Source organism: Drosophila yakuba, chromosome 3R, assembly GCF_016746365.2.
Source record: "Drosophila yakuba strain Tai18E2 chromosome 3R, Prin_Dyak_Tai18E2_2.1, whole genome shotgun sequence".
Taxonomy (NCBI): domain Eukaryota; kingdom Metazoa; phylum Arthropoda; class Insecta; order Diptera; family Drosophilidae; genus Drosophila; species Drosophila yakuba.
In genome coordinates, this window is record NC_052530.2 from 20,525,474 (window position 1) to 20,540,969 (window position 15,496).

General features: G+C 39.4%; 1 protein-coding gene across 7 annotated transcripts in view; it reads left to right on the forward strand.

Moving 5' to 3' along the window:
- The window catches only part of LOC6537693 (protein held out wings), a 37,389-nt gene that overhangs the window by 9,992 nt on the left and 11,901 nt on the right, over positions 1 to 15,496 (forward strand). For all 7 annotated transcript variants that reach the window (XM_015192982.3, XM_015192979.3, XM_002098202.4 and 4 more), the window contains exon 3: positions 11,055 to 11,188. In XM_015192982.3, coding sequence (XP_015048468.1) covers positions 11,055 to 11,188 — 134 coding nt within the window. The remainder of the gene's footprint in view (positions 1 to 11,054; positions 11,189 to 15,496) is intronic.

A 15,496-nucleotide genomic window follows, 5' to 3' on the forward strand; every position in this document is an offset into this window, starting at 1 on the left:
TTCGTCGTGCCTTTATTGGATGGTTGAATCTTACTTACTAAGGCCCACTATGGTGGGTTGATCATTAGTTTATTTATGACACTTTCTAGAAGCACATGTGGCCCTGAAATCTGAGCCCAGCTTCACTTTCAACTGCCCACACTGACAACTTCCACTCAATCCTCCTCTTATTTTTTTCCTAACTGACCAAGGACGACTCGTAGCTTATCAACGGCTAGAAAACAGCTGAATGTCATTGGCATATGGACCATGTCTAAATACTTCAGGAGAACGTCGAGTGCACTTGCATTTTCATAGCTTTACGTAGGCTTTTCCGGTTTTTCCACGCACATTTCGAAGCCCACAGATAAATATTTTGTCACACAAAGCGACACTTGAGGCGGAGACAGGCGGTCCAATGAAAATAAATATAAATTTAAAGAAAAGAAATGAAATGAAAAGGGAAGGGAAGGGACGCCAGACTAAAAATAAACAGAAACGTGGGCGGAAAAAGCCAGAAAGAACAAGGAAAGGAGAAGCAAAGGTGTTAAGAACAAGTTGCACACTCAGCCAAATTCCGAATCCAAGTGGCTAAGACTACCCACCTACATGTGTGTGTGTGTACTTAAAGACATTTATTATTATAATAAATCCCATTCAAGGCAAGACGACGACGGGCTGGCAAAAAGAAAAGGCGGCAACTTTGGCTTTTGTTTCAAAACGAGTTGTTGGTTGTTGGCCACACTTCAATGTTGGTCAAGCACATTACGCTATGTACACACACAATTACGTGTTGGTGGCTATTGAGTACATAATATATCATTTCTATTTCGTTTTCGGGTAGGTGGTGATCAAGTGCTGTTGGCAGAGAAAGAGGTTTTTACCTTGATGTGCCTGTGTTACACACGGCGTATGGGCGATATATTGATTATGGGACGCGACTTACGCATCTCTTTCATTCGATCTATTAAATTCAGGCCGCACCAAATGCCTTTCAGCTAATTATGGATGAGGGGAAAATATTATAAGCATGACATAAGCACCCATAAGTTGCCAGATCCAAATACGGCACATAACTGCAACTTTCTCCAAATGCCATAGGCTACAAATAATTTTCCAATAGCCAAAGTCCATGGACCAACTGAAAACATTTCACAGTTGCTGTTTGAAAAAAAAAAAAAATTATTTTCAATTTCCGCCAGAACGCAAGCTGTGAGTTTTCAAAACAAAAAAGAATAGATATATACATTTATAAATGTACATTGCGCTCGCATAATTTCATACATATACATTTTGTAATAAAAACACGCCAAGGGATAACGAGAATTTGATGGAACGCAGCCGTTTTTATATTTCTTTGGAGAAATTCGGTGTGTTTACACAGGCTTCCGAAACTGACCGTACGAATTTATTGTGTATTTTGTATAACGAAAATTAATCAAGCAGAGTCCCCAATGCAATCTCTAAACTCAAACAAGACGATGGCAATTTGTTGTAAATTTATAATACAAGAGGTCGTGAACTCTGTGGTCGTCGCCGGCCTCCGGAATCATCATCATCTTCTTGTTTGTGCTCACCACACGTAGTCCGGAAAAGTCATTCGGCTACTCCAGAAATAAACAAGCCAGAAGCGATGGCAGCTCCCAATGAAAAGCAACATTTTCGGAGTGTGGGGCATCCTATAAATATGCTTAGAAATAGAATAATGGCCACGAATCAAGAAAATAACAAAACTAGATTCTCTGACTGTAAGAGTTTTTTCCGCTGATTGAGGCGTTCGAGTTTACTGAATCCAGCAGTTGAAATGCCTTCTTCATCTCGCGATGATTCAGTTTGCCTTTGAATCGATGAAATATTTACAGATTTTCAAGGTAATAGGGATGTTTTCTGCTGGAGATTTCGTTTTAAAGAGAAGATATAATCCAAGAATAAGGTACAAGGCTGCGAGCTAGAAGTAAACATCTTTAATTAATAGAGATAGGAAAAATGCCGCAAGCAGGATCATAAATCCATCTTTCATCTTTTGTTTGTACTAGATCTAATATACGATCTGTCCCCATCACCGCCATCGCAATGTATTAATCTTATCTAATCTGAGCTATATGCTTTTCGTTTACTTGCAGGTGAGTCTCCTTATCTCCGCCGTACAGTAGCACCTACGACAAGAACCAAATGCCGTCGGCGGTGTTGGTGAGCGGGTGAAGCCACTAACCTGATTGGTTGAGTACACATATCGCCTATTAGCTATACTAGATATTGTTAGCTTTTAATTGGCTTAAGCAGCCATTGCAATCGGGCGACGAGCGCAGAGCAAAGGGTGCCCTGGCCACAGCCATCCCATCATCATATCATTGTTGGTTGGATTGAGTGGAGCTGAGTTTTTATGAGCCCCGGGGCCATAAAATCAGCAACAGTTAATTGCTTTATAAAAATGGGCGCGTGTGTCGTCGACGACTACCGTTTCATTAGCTCGTATTTTTTTTTTCCTTAGGTGACTAACCAAGCAAATGAGTAAATTGTCATTCATCTCTCGCTGCCCCAACTGAGCTATGAAATTTATGCACTAAAGGCTTCAATTTTATTCAGCAATTTTTTTCTATTTCTTTCATTTTTTTTTTGTTTTGCATCATTTTGTGCCTGTCAGCGGTCTGCGTTATTGAACACAACTCAACCCTAAAAACCCATCCGTAGGAAGCCGCTCTTAATTAATTATTTGGGTGTATTTTTCTTTGGGAACAGGGTCAGGGTGTGGCTTCCTGCTTTGGTTCAAATGCTTTGAGCGCCCTCGTCGTCTTCATTCATAATTTGGTCAGATTTTGTTTCCCCTTAAAAGACGAAAAAGAATTTGTTTGGCGAAGAGGAAAAAAAGTGTTTTTAGAAGAGAAGTCTTAAAATTCTGCCATTAAATTAACAAGCTGCAAAAACCGCCTGCAAGTTACAGAATATCTTATGCAGACAGAGTGGAAATAATTGGCTTTACAAATGTTTGAAACCAGGTTTTGTAGCATCCGTTTGGGGACCTCATTTCTACTTTTCCTTTGGCATTTATTTTGTGGCAATTTACGCATTGATTGCATATTTATTTGGTTCGTTTTTGGGGGGCTTTTCACTGGGCCACGTCTACGTGGGGGCATTTTGCTGGAAATTGTGCTCATGGGAACTGATTGATTAGCGGCTAGTTGCTTCGCTCGACTCAATGCCTTCCAGTGACAACTGCTGCACCACCAGCTCGGCCAATACTGCAATGTAGCCATGGCAAAACAAGCGCTGCCAAACATTTGCAATGTTTTTTGGCAACAACAAGTTGCAGTTTGCAGTTTGATTTAACTCGGCTTTTGTTCGCTCTTTTTTTTTTGTCTTATTTTTCGCCAGCTATGTATTTTCTTTTGGCCAGCAATTTTCCAAACTTGTTTGTTTTCTTTGCAAGTGCTGTTGCGGTTGCCCTCGGCTCTCACGAACTAAAGTTGGTCCAGTGCGGCTTGGTTATTACGGCGGACACACGTCTAATGAGCCGGACAGCTGTGAAACTGTTTGTTTCTCCCCGTGACTCAATGCACCCGTCATTTTCAGTTGCAGTTTTCCGTGGGACGAACTGAACGGACCAAGTGAATCATTTCTAATCATTGCTGGCATTCTGGGGAATAACTTTAATACGAGTATTTACGAGTATTAGAACTTGTTAAAACATCAATCGATTATCTAAATAGACAGGTTATTAAACCATATATATTTTTAAAACGTGATGACAATAGGCGATAGATAACACAATTATGAGGGATTCCCCACAATGTAATTGTGATTGAATATTAAATCCTGTTTACATAAAATTACTCTGAATCATTGCAAGAGATATATAAAGAATGCTTCGAAACGATAAAAGTAACTGCCAATACGAAACATAAATACCTACCTAAGGGTCTGAAACCTAATGTTTCTCGTTAATTATTTGATTGCTGCCGATTGTTTTGACACGTATTTAATGTCGTTGAAGTGTCTGCCATTGGTGATTGACTGTTTGGGCCGGGTCAAGCCCCATTCGCCCATTTGATGCTCTTAACTGATTGTGGCAGCTCTGCAAGCTTAATGTCAGGCTGCAAGGCTGCTTCGCAGTCGGTCGCACAGGTATTTTCTTTCATTGTTGCCCCGGCGGTGGTGAACATGTGAAAAATCGCTGTAATCTGCTGATGATGATGACTTTGTGCCACCCACATGAATGCCGTTCGAGTTTGTGCCCCTAATGCTGTTGACTTGAAGTGGTGCGTGTGTGTGTGTCTGTGTGTGTGTGTCTGTGTGTGTTTGCTTAAGCCAACAACTTTCCATTTTGGCCCATTGTCTCTGAAAAACTGAAAGTTCAAATTGAGCATTTCACTTCCTTTCGATTCAAGCAACCGCTCATTCTCGACTCATCTTCAAGTTTAAGACTCATGAGTAAATTCATGAGGCATTCTGCCGTGACTCTCGCAGCAAGTTCATCAAAAAACCAAAAAAACAAAAAAATGTGAAACAAAGTAGGTCTGTGTGTCTGCGACATGTGAAAAGCCATTTGGCATTGTTATCCCGCCGCATTTTCTTGGATTTTACTCTGACACATTTTCTTTTTGCCACTTGGTGGTTGTCACATGCTGCTGCTCCTCAAAATCGTTGACTCTCTAGAGATTTACGGTGTGGGTGGGGCATTAGTTTTAATACCCTTAGCATGATGACTATGAGCAAGCGACACATTTAGTGTCCATTAAAGTTCGAACGCCTTCTCGTCAGTTACCTAATTAAATGGCAATGGCTACTAAAGTCAGGCAATAAAAAAATATCCAAAAATATTTGGGCTTATTAACAAAAAATTAGTCACAATCTGACGGCATTGTGTGCGATTAACTTAATAAATACCTTGAGATTGTAATCGCTGCGATTTATTAGCAGAACGACTGGCTGACTGGTTCCAGGTGTCGCCTAACATGAGCTGGTAACAGCGTTTTAATTTCGTTTTATTATAATTTCAATTGAATTACCACTGATTTGTGTTTAATACGATAACGACGATCATCTGGCCGAGTGGAATGTTCACACATTTAATCTTCGGCTTCATTGTTATTTGGTTAGCAAACAACTAACTTTTGCGTACCGTCAATCTTCATTTCTCTCGATGGGGTGACTAATAGAAGTTATCGAACCATCTAATAATAGAAAGTACGTTACTTTGCAAATATTCTCCACCCGTCAAATTGAGCCAGCTGTCATATTATTACCATAATATTTATTTGCTTGTTGTTAATAAAGCAAATTACTATATTTATAACCTTACATACGCTTATACATGTATAAACTAAAACCAGAACAGATAATTGTTAACCGCAAAAAGAGCTTTATCGGCGACAAGCCCCAAATTGTATGTTTATTTAAGAGCCAAAAAAGGAAGGCAAACAAAAAAAAAACACTATTAAGAAAATGCGCTGCCGAGCTAAAAATGTGGTTTATTTAACTAACAATTTGTATATTATGCGCTGTTATTGTTGGTTTAATGTGCGTTTTATCATTTCTGTATTTGTTCAAGTGTTTACCCATTTGCTGGGACGGATTTCGTTGGCCATTTCCCTGAACATCGCAATGCCAGGTGAAGATTTATTCTTGCCGTGATTTTTTTGCCTATTGTGTTTTTCGCGTCGAAAAACCATTGGAAATATTTCACGGTGCATAAATAAACAATTTGCAATGCAAACCATTTGCGGGCGGAATTCAAAGGAAAACATTGGGCGAAAATGTGAACGTGTTAAATTCGATAATACGTGCATTTAAACATGTTGTCGAGAGAGTCCTTTATAGAATGAAAATGAAAATGCAAATGCATGGGCACTTCACATGGGTTTTCTATTAATTTTTAAGCCAATTACAATTGTGCAAGCAAAAGGTAGAGAGCAGGGAAAATTTGTACATTTCGCTTAAGGTCACACAATAATTTACTTTAACATGTTTGCACAGTGTTCGCTTGTCTGCATTTCTTTCACTTGTTCCCTTTGTGATCAGGAACATTTGTATTTCGATGATTATACGCTCTAAGGAGCACTTGGTCTTTGGCTCCTGGTTTCATCCGATGGTATTTTCATTTCCTCCTCTCAGTTTGTTTTGCTCGCAATTCGTTGACCTATTTTTTACGGGAGCATTTCCATTTTTTTTATGTTTGTTTGATGTTTTTCTGTTATGTTTTCCGCCAGCATTAATTGTGTTTTTCTTTGTTTTATTTCGCTTTTAATGGTTGCTGCTGTTGGTGAGTCAACGGAATCGTTTTTATTTATGTATGTTTTTCTTTCCTTCGCGACAACTTTCAACAACTCTTGTTTTCTGCTCAGCGAATGTGGGTTAAAGTCTGTCAGATACAAAATATGGCGCTTGCATATGCAATTTAAATTTATAAAATCATGTTAACACAACTTTATGGGTCTCTGGGGGGGGAAAAATAAAATCTGATGAACCAATTGATATATTAATGTCGTGCCAGAAGTGATACTATAATGGTGGAGACCATGGGACTTTGAGCGTGTGAACCAAGTGGTCACTGACAGCTTTATGATGGTAGAAATTTATTAATAAAAATGCATAAAAAACTGTCATTGCTGTCGCTGGCCTGTATATAGTCATTAATTAAAATGCTGAAAATATATTAAAACACAAAACAAGTAGCAAGACTAACAAATGTTTATTTTTGCCTCGATGCGAAACGATTGGCGTACAGTGCGCGCTATAACATTAAGGTTTATGGATCGATATTGCCAACGAATGGGTCCATTTATGGATTATTTGCATTAATCAACTATGTAATTATTAATTTATCATATCATTTTAAAATTTGATTTTAAAAAGCAATAACTTCTATTGGTTAATATTTGATTCCCTTCTTTATATTTGAAACCCACTGTTGTTTTAGAAGCCAATGCCTCGAGCAAACCGAGCAACCACAAACCGAAAAGATATGCACAAAATATGCAAATGAATAAATGAAATTACTTGAACGCACAATAAACATTATTTTCGGTTTTGCTTAAATGCGAGTATGTACAATGCGAATTTGCGAATGCGCCCAAGGCCAATGGAGTTCATGACGAACAGCAAATAAAAACCATAAAATCAAATACATTTTGGCGCTTGCCAAATATGCGGGACCTGGCTTAATTGCAGCCACAGAAGGCACAACAATCGGCCTGAACTGAACCTTAAATGTTTTCGAGCGTTCCGGCCATTTCTGGTGACAATTTGTTAAGACTCCCAGCCCACACACACCACACACACCCATTGCAAAGCGATGGAGGCCGAGACAAAACCCAAACGATCGCAGTTGACATTGTTTTCTTGGCTGAAAAAAGAAAAAACACCCACACGCTCATCAGCTGGCAGTCATCTAATTCGTGTGGTATGAATGATTTTGCATTCATAAATTAGCCGCCACACACTCAGATATGTGTCGCGCTCAGCCAGTGTACTTATATATACTATATATATAGAGTATATAGAAAAACCCCTCCTGTGCTATCGATTCTCACCTGAAGTCGTGATCCAATGCAAATTGTTCTCGCAGCTTAAAACAATCAATCAGCACCGCTAAGCTGCTGAGCTGAGTGCGGTTTTAATTTGGTTTAGAGGTGTCCGCGCCATCTGTCTGGCATATCTTATTAGATTGACAAGTTTAGGATTCGATAAGTTATATCCTCTTAGTGTGTATTCGCTGCAAACGAGGTTTTCGCTAATGGATAGCTGATCACGGTGTCGAGATATGCTAAGTTTACTCTGGGAAAGAATTGTATTGGTTTTCAGTAATTTGCTACTCACTTCACATTTATTCTACCAGATTGTCATTGGAACTGCACTAAATTGATTACTAGAAACCGTTTGACAAACGAGAATCCAAATCAATGTCGAAATATTTGGTAATAATATGTAAAATATTTTTATTCCGATTCCACATTAATATTCGCCGGTAGTATGTACACATTTTATGCCCTACTTGCTGGCGGACATAAAGAACCCTTGCCAAAAAATCGTGGTGCATAAAATTTGACAATTTATTGACGCTCGACTGGCTGTCGTTCGCATTCGTGTTTCGTATTTCGTGTTTCTTGTTTCTTGTTTCTTGTTCATCATCAAGTGCAGGAGGCTAAATTTAAAATTCAAATGTTGCAAAATTCGGCAACGAAGCAAAAAGTCGGGAAATCTTATGTTTGGTACGCCCACCTTCAGAAAGGGCGAAATCACCGAGGAATAGGAATCTCTAGATTTCTATACGATTCAATGATGATGTCATGCTGAAATTGAACAGGTCCATCCTTTTTAACCATGCCCCAACCAACCTTCAGTTTTACCCATTTTTATTCTTAGTTGCTTGACTAATAACACTCCATAGTTAGGTTCGCCATAAGTGCTTTTGTGGGGGCTGGCTATAAAAAGAGCGGGGAAAAAATTATACAAAATGATAATAATACTTGAGCACACACGCAAAGCAGTTTGGCTATTTTTTTGTATTTTTCGCCAACCTCTCTAGTTGGGGTGCCAAATTTGGTAGCTCCGTCCCTAGCCATATATAGAGGTCCAGCAGCGAGTTGGCCAAGAGATATGGAGTCATAAGCGCGCGGTGTATGTAAATTATGAGTCGCGTTGCGAACAAGATGCGGAGATTGCCTTAAAAGCACAAACGACTCGACTTGTTAATGAATAAAAAGATCTTTCATTGATAATTATTAGATTGGCACTGCCTGCTCTCGTTCTCCCCGCCCACTCTACTCTACATATGTATGTACATACATAGATACATATATATGTATAACGCAGTTCTGCCCAGTTATGCCCTAAAATGGCAACAGTTGGCAACAGGTGATTTTGAGACAGGGCTTTAATTATAGAGTCACAGACTCCATGCCAAGCGGCTGACTAAGCTGCTATTAATTAAGCCGCCTGCGCATATGGCAGGGTCTTGATTATTGTAATTTATCTAAATGCCGCTATCAATCCATTCATCTGACTGACTTGTGGCCCCAGAAGTGAATCAGTGACTCCGTCATCGGTTCGATTCGGTTCTGTTCGGATCGTATGCGATCGTATGCAAATGCAATTTTACACCAATTTGGCACGGCTTATTCATCTAATCTGGCTGCACAATCTTCGTGCCACTGCCACACATCGGTCACGTTGCAGATTGAATAGATGTGGATGCCGATTGACACTCGCTCGATTAAAATTGACAGCTGTCATGATTGCGTTTATGCCAATCGGTTTATATAGCTTAGAATCACCGAAATGATTCTGCTGATGCTGATGATGATGATGTTGCTGCTGCTGATGATGATGATTGTGTGATGATGATGATGCCACCGATGGAATGCTCTACTTGCGTGTCGCAATAAATTACACGCATATAGCCAAGCAAATGAAAAGCCCTTCTCCAGCTGCTCTTAATTGGTGGTCGTGGGGAAAATCTCTTCGCCATCTTCATCAATAATCGAGTCAAGTGTTTGGAGCGACTTTTGTCGGTTTGGCTTGGTTTCTCCGATTCATACATTCTCCATTTTGGCTCTTTTGGCATTTTCTTTATGGGTTCTTTGGCCCGCAATGAACTCTGGAATTGGCCAGCGTTTCTTTTTCGCACCGCGCGGAAAAAAGTAAATTTAAATTTTGTGCAATTTCTTGTCGTCTTCTTTGTCTGCTCAGAGTGCTCAGATTTTTTTTTATTTGAAATTTTATTTATGTGGCACACGGTGAAAGCTTCGGGGAAATAAATAAGAAAATAAGCCGGTAGGTGGCTAGAAAAAAATATCAAACATAATTAATTTTAATGCCAAAATGAGTTGTTATTCTGTGTGCTGCGTATTTAACAGGTCAAGAAACTTGTACAAGGATTTTCAATATAGAAACACTCTTGATTATAATGTAGGAAAACTGTAGGAATATCTAAATCTAAATAGCTCTTCATTTTAGGTGTTAAAATGTTTTGTTTAGCCAAGAAATGTTTATTCTTAAGATTTCTGATGTCAACAATCTCATACAGTGTCAAAGAAATCAGATAAGTGTGTGTCAAAATGTTGGCATTTAGTGAGCGAAGTCAGGCATTTAATTTGATGTCATTTAGTGGCAAATTCTTAAATCATTTCTGTGACATACGATGCAGTCACCTTTCCCCCTTCGCACCCGCTAAAGGCCAACACACCCAGCACAATTACCCACTTTTAGTGACAAATTGTCAAAGCACATGCCAAAAGACAAACAATGCAATTGAGCTTATGCAAAACTAAACAACACCAGCAGCAACAGCAGCAAAATGTTGATCATATCAATTCGAGAGCCCCTGTCAACTGACACAGTTGGGGGTTGAAACGCCTCACCAGCCAGGGAAAATCAGTTAAAGTGTGAAATGCAGGGGGGCTATAACTAGGAGGCAGGGGGCGTGGCATGTGTGCATGAGCTCAGTTCGAAGGGTTGGGGGGGATCGGTCATCAGTTTGCGATGCTAGGCATATGCATATTGTGGCATAATTTGTTTAAATATAAACCAAGTGATTTCATGGATTAACCTAATAAATAAGCTGGAACATCAGTCGATGGCTGAGTGAACACATTCACACGCCGTATTATTGATGCTAATTTAGTAGCTTTTCCACCCAGAGGGGCAAATTAAATGTTGTTTAATACAAGCACTTAGCTGAAATGACAAATTGAGCCCGCACTCAGTCGCTTGAAGTGGAGGCAAAGAGCCTGCAATTAAAATTATCAACGCTGTTTGTTTGCCTTTCATCTGTGTATTCTTGCGCTCGGAAATTAATAAACTGTGCTGTAAGAGTTGATTTCATAATGATTAGTAATAATACGTTAAGTATTCGATGGATGGGCAGTTGTCATTAAATTTTTCTTGTGTGGTAGTATTTTAATATAAAAATAATCCTGGTTTATTTGGCAGTCTAACAATCTCTGAATACTCAAATGCATACTTTGTATATGAGCTGAACAACTGTAGACTTGCACACTGTCTGCCCAAATTGCTCCTATTTATATACGCAAAAAAACATGTATTAATACGGCATTATCTCTGATTAATCTTTCCAGAAATTGCACGCGTGCGCGCCTCACTGTTCCAGATCAATGGGGTCAAGAAGGAGCCCCTCACCCTGCCCGAACCCGAGGGCTCTGTGGTGACGATGAACGAGAAGGTTTATGTGCCAGTGCGCGAGCATCCAGATGTAAGTGGTCCTAGCATGATAATGATGACGTTAATGATAGCGATAACGATAACGATGATCTAATTTATGGATTCGGGGAGAGCACACGACTTCCGCCAATTAGAATTGACAACGCGTTCGCTGAGCAACTGGGCTACACCGGAAATGGCTTAAAGGTGTGCCAGCTATGTGCAAAGGTGTATCTGTAGCCGTAGCTCTGTATCTGTATCTGTATCTGTATCTTCTCCGCCGCCAGTAGAGTCAGTCATCTGTTAAGTTGTCTTGGCGGCAGAGACAGGCCCACAAAATGCCAAAGAAAAACGCCCCAGCAAAGATGGCAAATGCAAAGCTCTGATGCACCCTTCTCCATTAAGTACATTTTCGCTATTAAGCCTGAGCTCCGATACAGATACAGATCGAGCTGCAGATATAGAAGTATACGCGTTTTAAAATGGGTTAGACAAAATCATTAAAGCGTTTTAGGAAGTCGTTTGACGGCGTTCACTCGTTTCATTTGTCGTTTGTAGTTTGTGTAGTTCATTGTAGGCGTCGAAGCAAGTCGTTCAGGCCAAGCCCTGCCACATTAGAATTTGATTTAATTTTATGCAATTTAAAATGTTACCTTCCCCGCCAGCCCCCGCTCCCTGCCATCGGACATGTATATTTCTTTTGTTTTTCTTCAGTTTTGTTAATTTGGAAATTGTTTGGGCGTAGTTTCGTTTCGTTTCGTTTCTTTTTTCTATTTTTTTTTCTTTTTTTTATTTATTTATGGCCTGACAGCAGTCGCAGTGGCGGAACTGAGGAAATTTATTTAACTGCATGACACACTTTGCTCTTGATGCTTATGTTTTTAGCTTCGTTTCGTTTTTATCTTTTTTTTTTTCTTCCTTTTCGCTTGTGATCCAGATAAATGCATAAATTTAAATAGCATTAATTAGACTCGAAAGCATTTCAGATCGCACTTCATTCCGTTCAATGGTGTGTCCCTACTCATGTGGCTTCTGTTCGACAGCTGTGCAAATAATTTTCTTTGCCAAATGGCGCCAGTTCGGGGAGTTTGGGTGGGGCGATGACCCAAACCAAGTGATGTGGAATTAAACGATTTTAAAATCGATTTTGGCACTCCTGAAACTTAACACAAAAACGTTCATTTCGTTGAATTTTAATTGGAACAGTTGTGTCTGTTAGAGTAGTCTTTAAAATAGTATTCAACTGAATGTTAGACATTTCATAAAAATAATCCCCCTTTCAACGACCATAATTGTGTAATCGTCATTCCCAAGTCTAAACCTTTTTCCGAAATGATTAATCAACATCTAGAGTTGGCTGGTCAAGAAAAGCGATATTTTGCCAAGTCACCACCACTTACAAAAGTTATGGAACCGTTTGCCTCTCCTGACCATCGTAAAAGTTAATTAGACCAAAGTTAAATATATCTTACATGTGCCTGTTAATTAATTACCGGCCGGCCGTTGCATAAAGCAAATATTCTAAATCACAAAAGCGTAAAGCCAAGCGAAAAGAAAATAGACAGTCGAACATTAACATAAAATTGGACTTTATTAGGGCTAGACCCAAATGATATGAATATGAATGAGTTGAGTTCGTAAATTAAAAAGAACATGCATAAATTTGTGAAATGAGCAGTGTGCCGACTGAAAAACAAAACTTGTGATGATGATGTTTTCAATATTTTCCAAACGAAAATCTGGCACAAATCTCTGGTTTAAATTTACGACCAGAGGGCCTTAGATTTTTCCGCTTGAATTTCCAATAATTCAGGTGTTTCGATTTGTCTAATTTGAAGGTCCGACGAATGTCGTGTATTTTGTGCGGGCGTTTCGTGTTCTTTTTTCTCATTAATCATCCCATTTAATTGCAATCATTTCGCGCAGACAAAAATCTGCAATAACTAAAAATTCGCATAAGAAAATTCCGACATTTTCCTACGTCCGCCAGTCGAATTTCGAAAATGTGTGTTTAAGCAAGACAAATGGCGTTTCGAATAACATGGAAGTGCAACAAGTTCTGGGCAAAATGTTTATTGGTTTGCTAGTTTTTTGGTTTGTTTCTACGCGCCCCGTCATGGGGCATAAATTTCAAGGCATTAGCTCGCAGACACTGCCAGTCGCAAATAATAGCAGTTAATAATTTATAACGCATTCAACAATGTAAATAGAGATTTGTCAACTGGCCAGGCGACAGGCCGACCACAATAATATGCCATGTAAATGGTCAACAATTTGTCAACACGTTTCCAAATGCAGAGGATATGGCAGCGAAGATATATGCTGAATCTTGTTTCTTTGGACGTGTCCAAAACACACAAATGCAACTTAATTAAAGTCGCCAGCAGTCGCGGCATTAAAACAGTTTACAATTAATTACAGCAAACTATTAACGCTCCAAGTTTTCTACAGGGGCGAGCATCGGTCCGCCTCTTTCCATCTCCATTCATCTCCAACCATCTCTCGTTCTGCTCGTTGTTCGCTGTCAGCGCTCATTGCTCATACGCCCCGTGGTGCGCCAACCGACATGCGACATGCGACATGTTGACCCACTGAGCCTGGCCAGCTTCTGATTGATTTCGCTTCGTATAGAACTGAAATTATGTTTGACATTTTTTATATTTTCGCAATTTTATTTTCCGATGCTTAAGCTTAAACACATGGAAGAGGGGCAATTAGATGCCATTGGGGGTAAATATTTTCATGGTGAGACAACAAACTGTAGAAGCAAATGTTTAGAGCACAGCATATACGAATTTTAGAATCTATTACTCTAAATTGTTCAATTAAATCTTTAAAAAAAAAACACTTTCAAGTGCTGGTAATTATGCTCCAAATTGCCTGTAGCCACGAACATCGCAGCGATATGTTTAGACTTTAATCAATCAATTGTTAATCGATCGCATTGAATTGAGTGAATTATCTTTCCGCTGATTAATGTTGCGGTCACACCCCCACACAGACTACATACAGACATTCCACATCTGTATACCATTTGACATTCGATTCGCGTTAAGGTCACTCCGCAATTATACATATCGAACAAGTGGGAAATCGCGGCCATATTTAAGCCAAATTATAAGCCAAGAGCAGCCCATCTCGACATTGTGTTGATGTCTGGCCAAATCACCTTACGCTGCTTTATGTTTCGCTTGTGTGCTTGTTTATTGTCTAAGCCGTTAACACAAAAGCCAATTAATCTACAAACTGCAGCAAATTAGTCATAAACATTGAAATGCTAATTACGTGCAATTTTTATGTACATTTTCGGTTGTTCGGTAATTTAATAGGTACAACCCCAAAAGCATAAAAAAAAGAAAAACAAAAAACAACTAACGACCAACGACAACGAAGTGTAGCAAGCATTATATTCAAGTTAAATTTGCTGCCGTTGTTTGTCATGTCAAAGTTTGATTTATTTTTCCGTGTAATAGACGAGCTTTTTGTGCAGCGTAATTATGTGTGCTAAAGTGTCGCTCTCTGTAGATGCATATATTATATATATATATATAGCTAAAGGCCTTATATGTGTACCTACTATATGCATAGTAGTAGCCAAGTCGACTAATCTATTTGATCTATGCCGACCCCTGCCTCGCCTGCTTATGCATTTCTGTTTCCAATTTACTGGCGAGCGAGCGGCTCAAATGAAAAGATTCGTAAAACTCACTGAGTCACACGGGCAACGCGATTAAAATCTGAACACTATTAAGTAGAATGTTCTTTTCCACTCAGCTCCTGCTAATGAAATATTACAAATATTTCCTTTGTGTGGGTTTTGTTGGTTTTGTTTGGTTTTCGTATCGTATGAAAAGTTTTACGCACAATTGACTGGCCTGTTGTCATGGTCACCATTTGGGAGGGCCATTTCTTATCACAGCCTCTCGTGTATCTGTGTGTTTGTACTTTCCTTTTCAGCAATTTTCGTTGCCCTATCTGCTGTGTGTGCGTCGCAATTCGCTTATCAATTGTTTGTACCTTTTGCCGTATTGAAAATTGTTGTACGTATTGTATAAATATAAAATTGTTTCCCTTTGCCCTATCTGAGCCCACAATCTGTAAAATACAGCAGCATCCCCATTCCCTTCCCCCATATAGGTACGTACATGTGTATACACTATACAACATTTATTTGTACGCTTCACTTGACTACACTCCACTTGACTCGCTTTGCAGCTCCCGTTGTCATCTGTCTTTTGTCTGTTTACTGTGGCACTTTGGATTGAAGTACGCGCGGGCAAAAGGTCCATACACAATTACACGGCCGAAGCGCAAAGAGCATACTTAAAAATATAGAAACCAATCTCTGAACCTAAGAAAA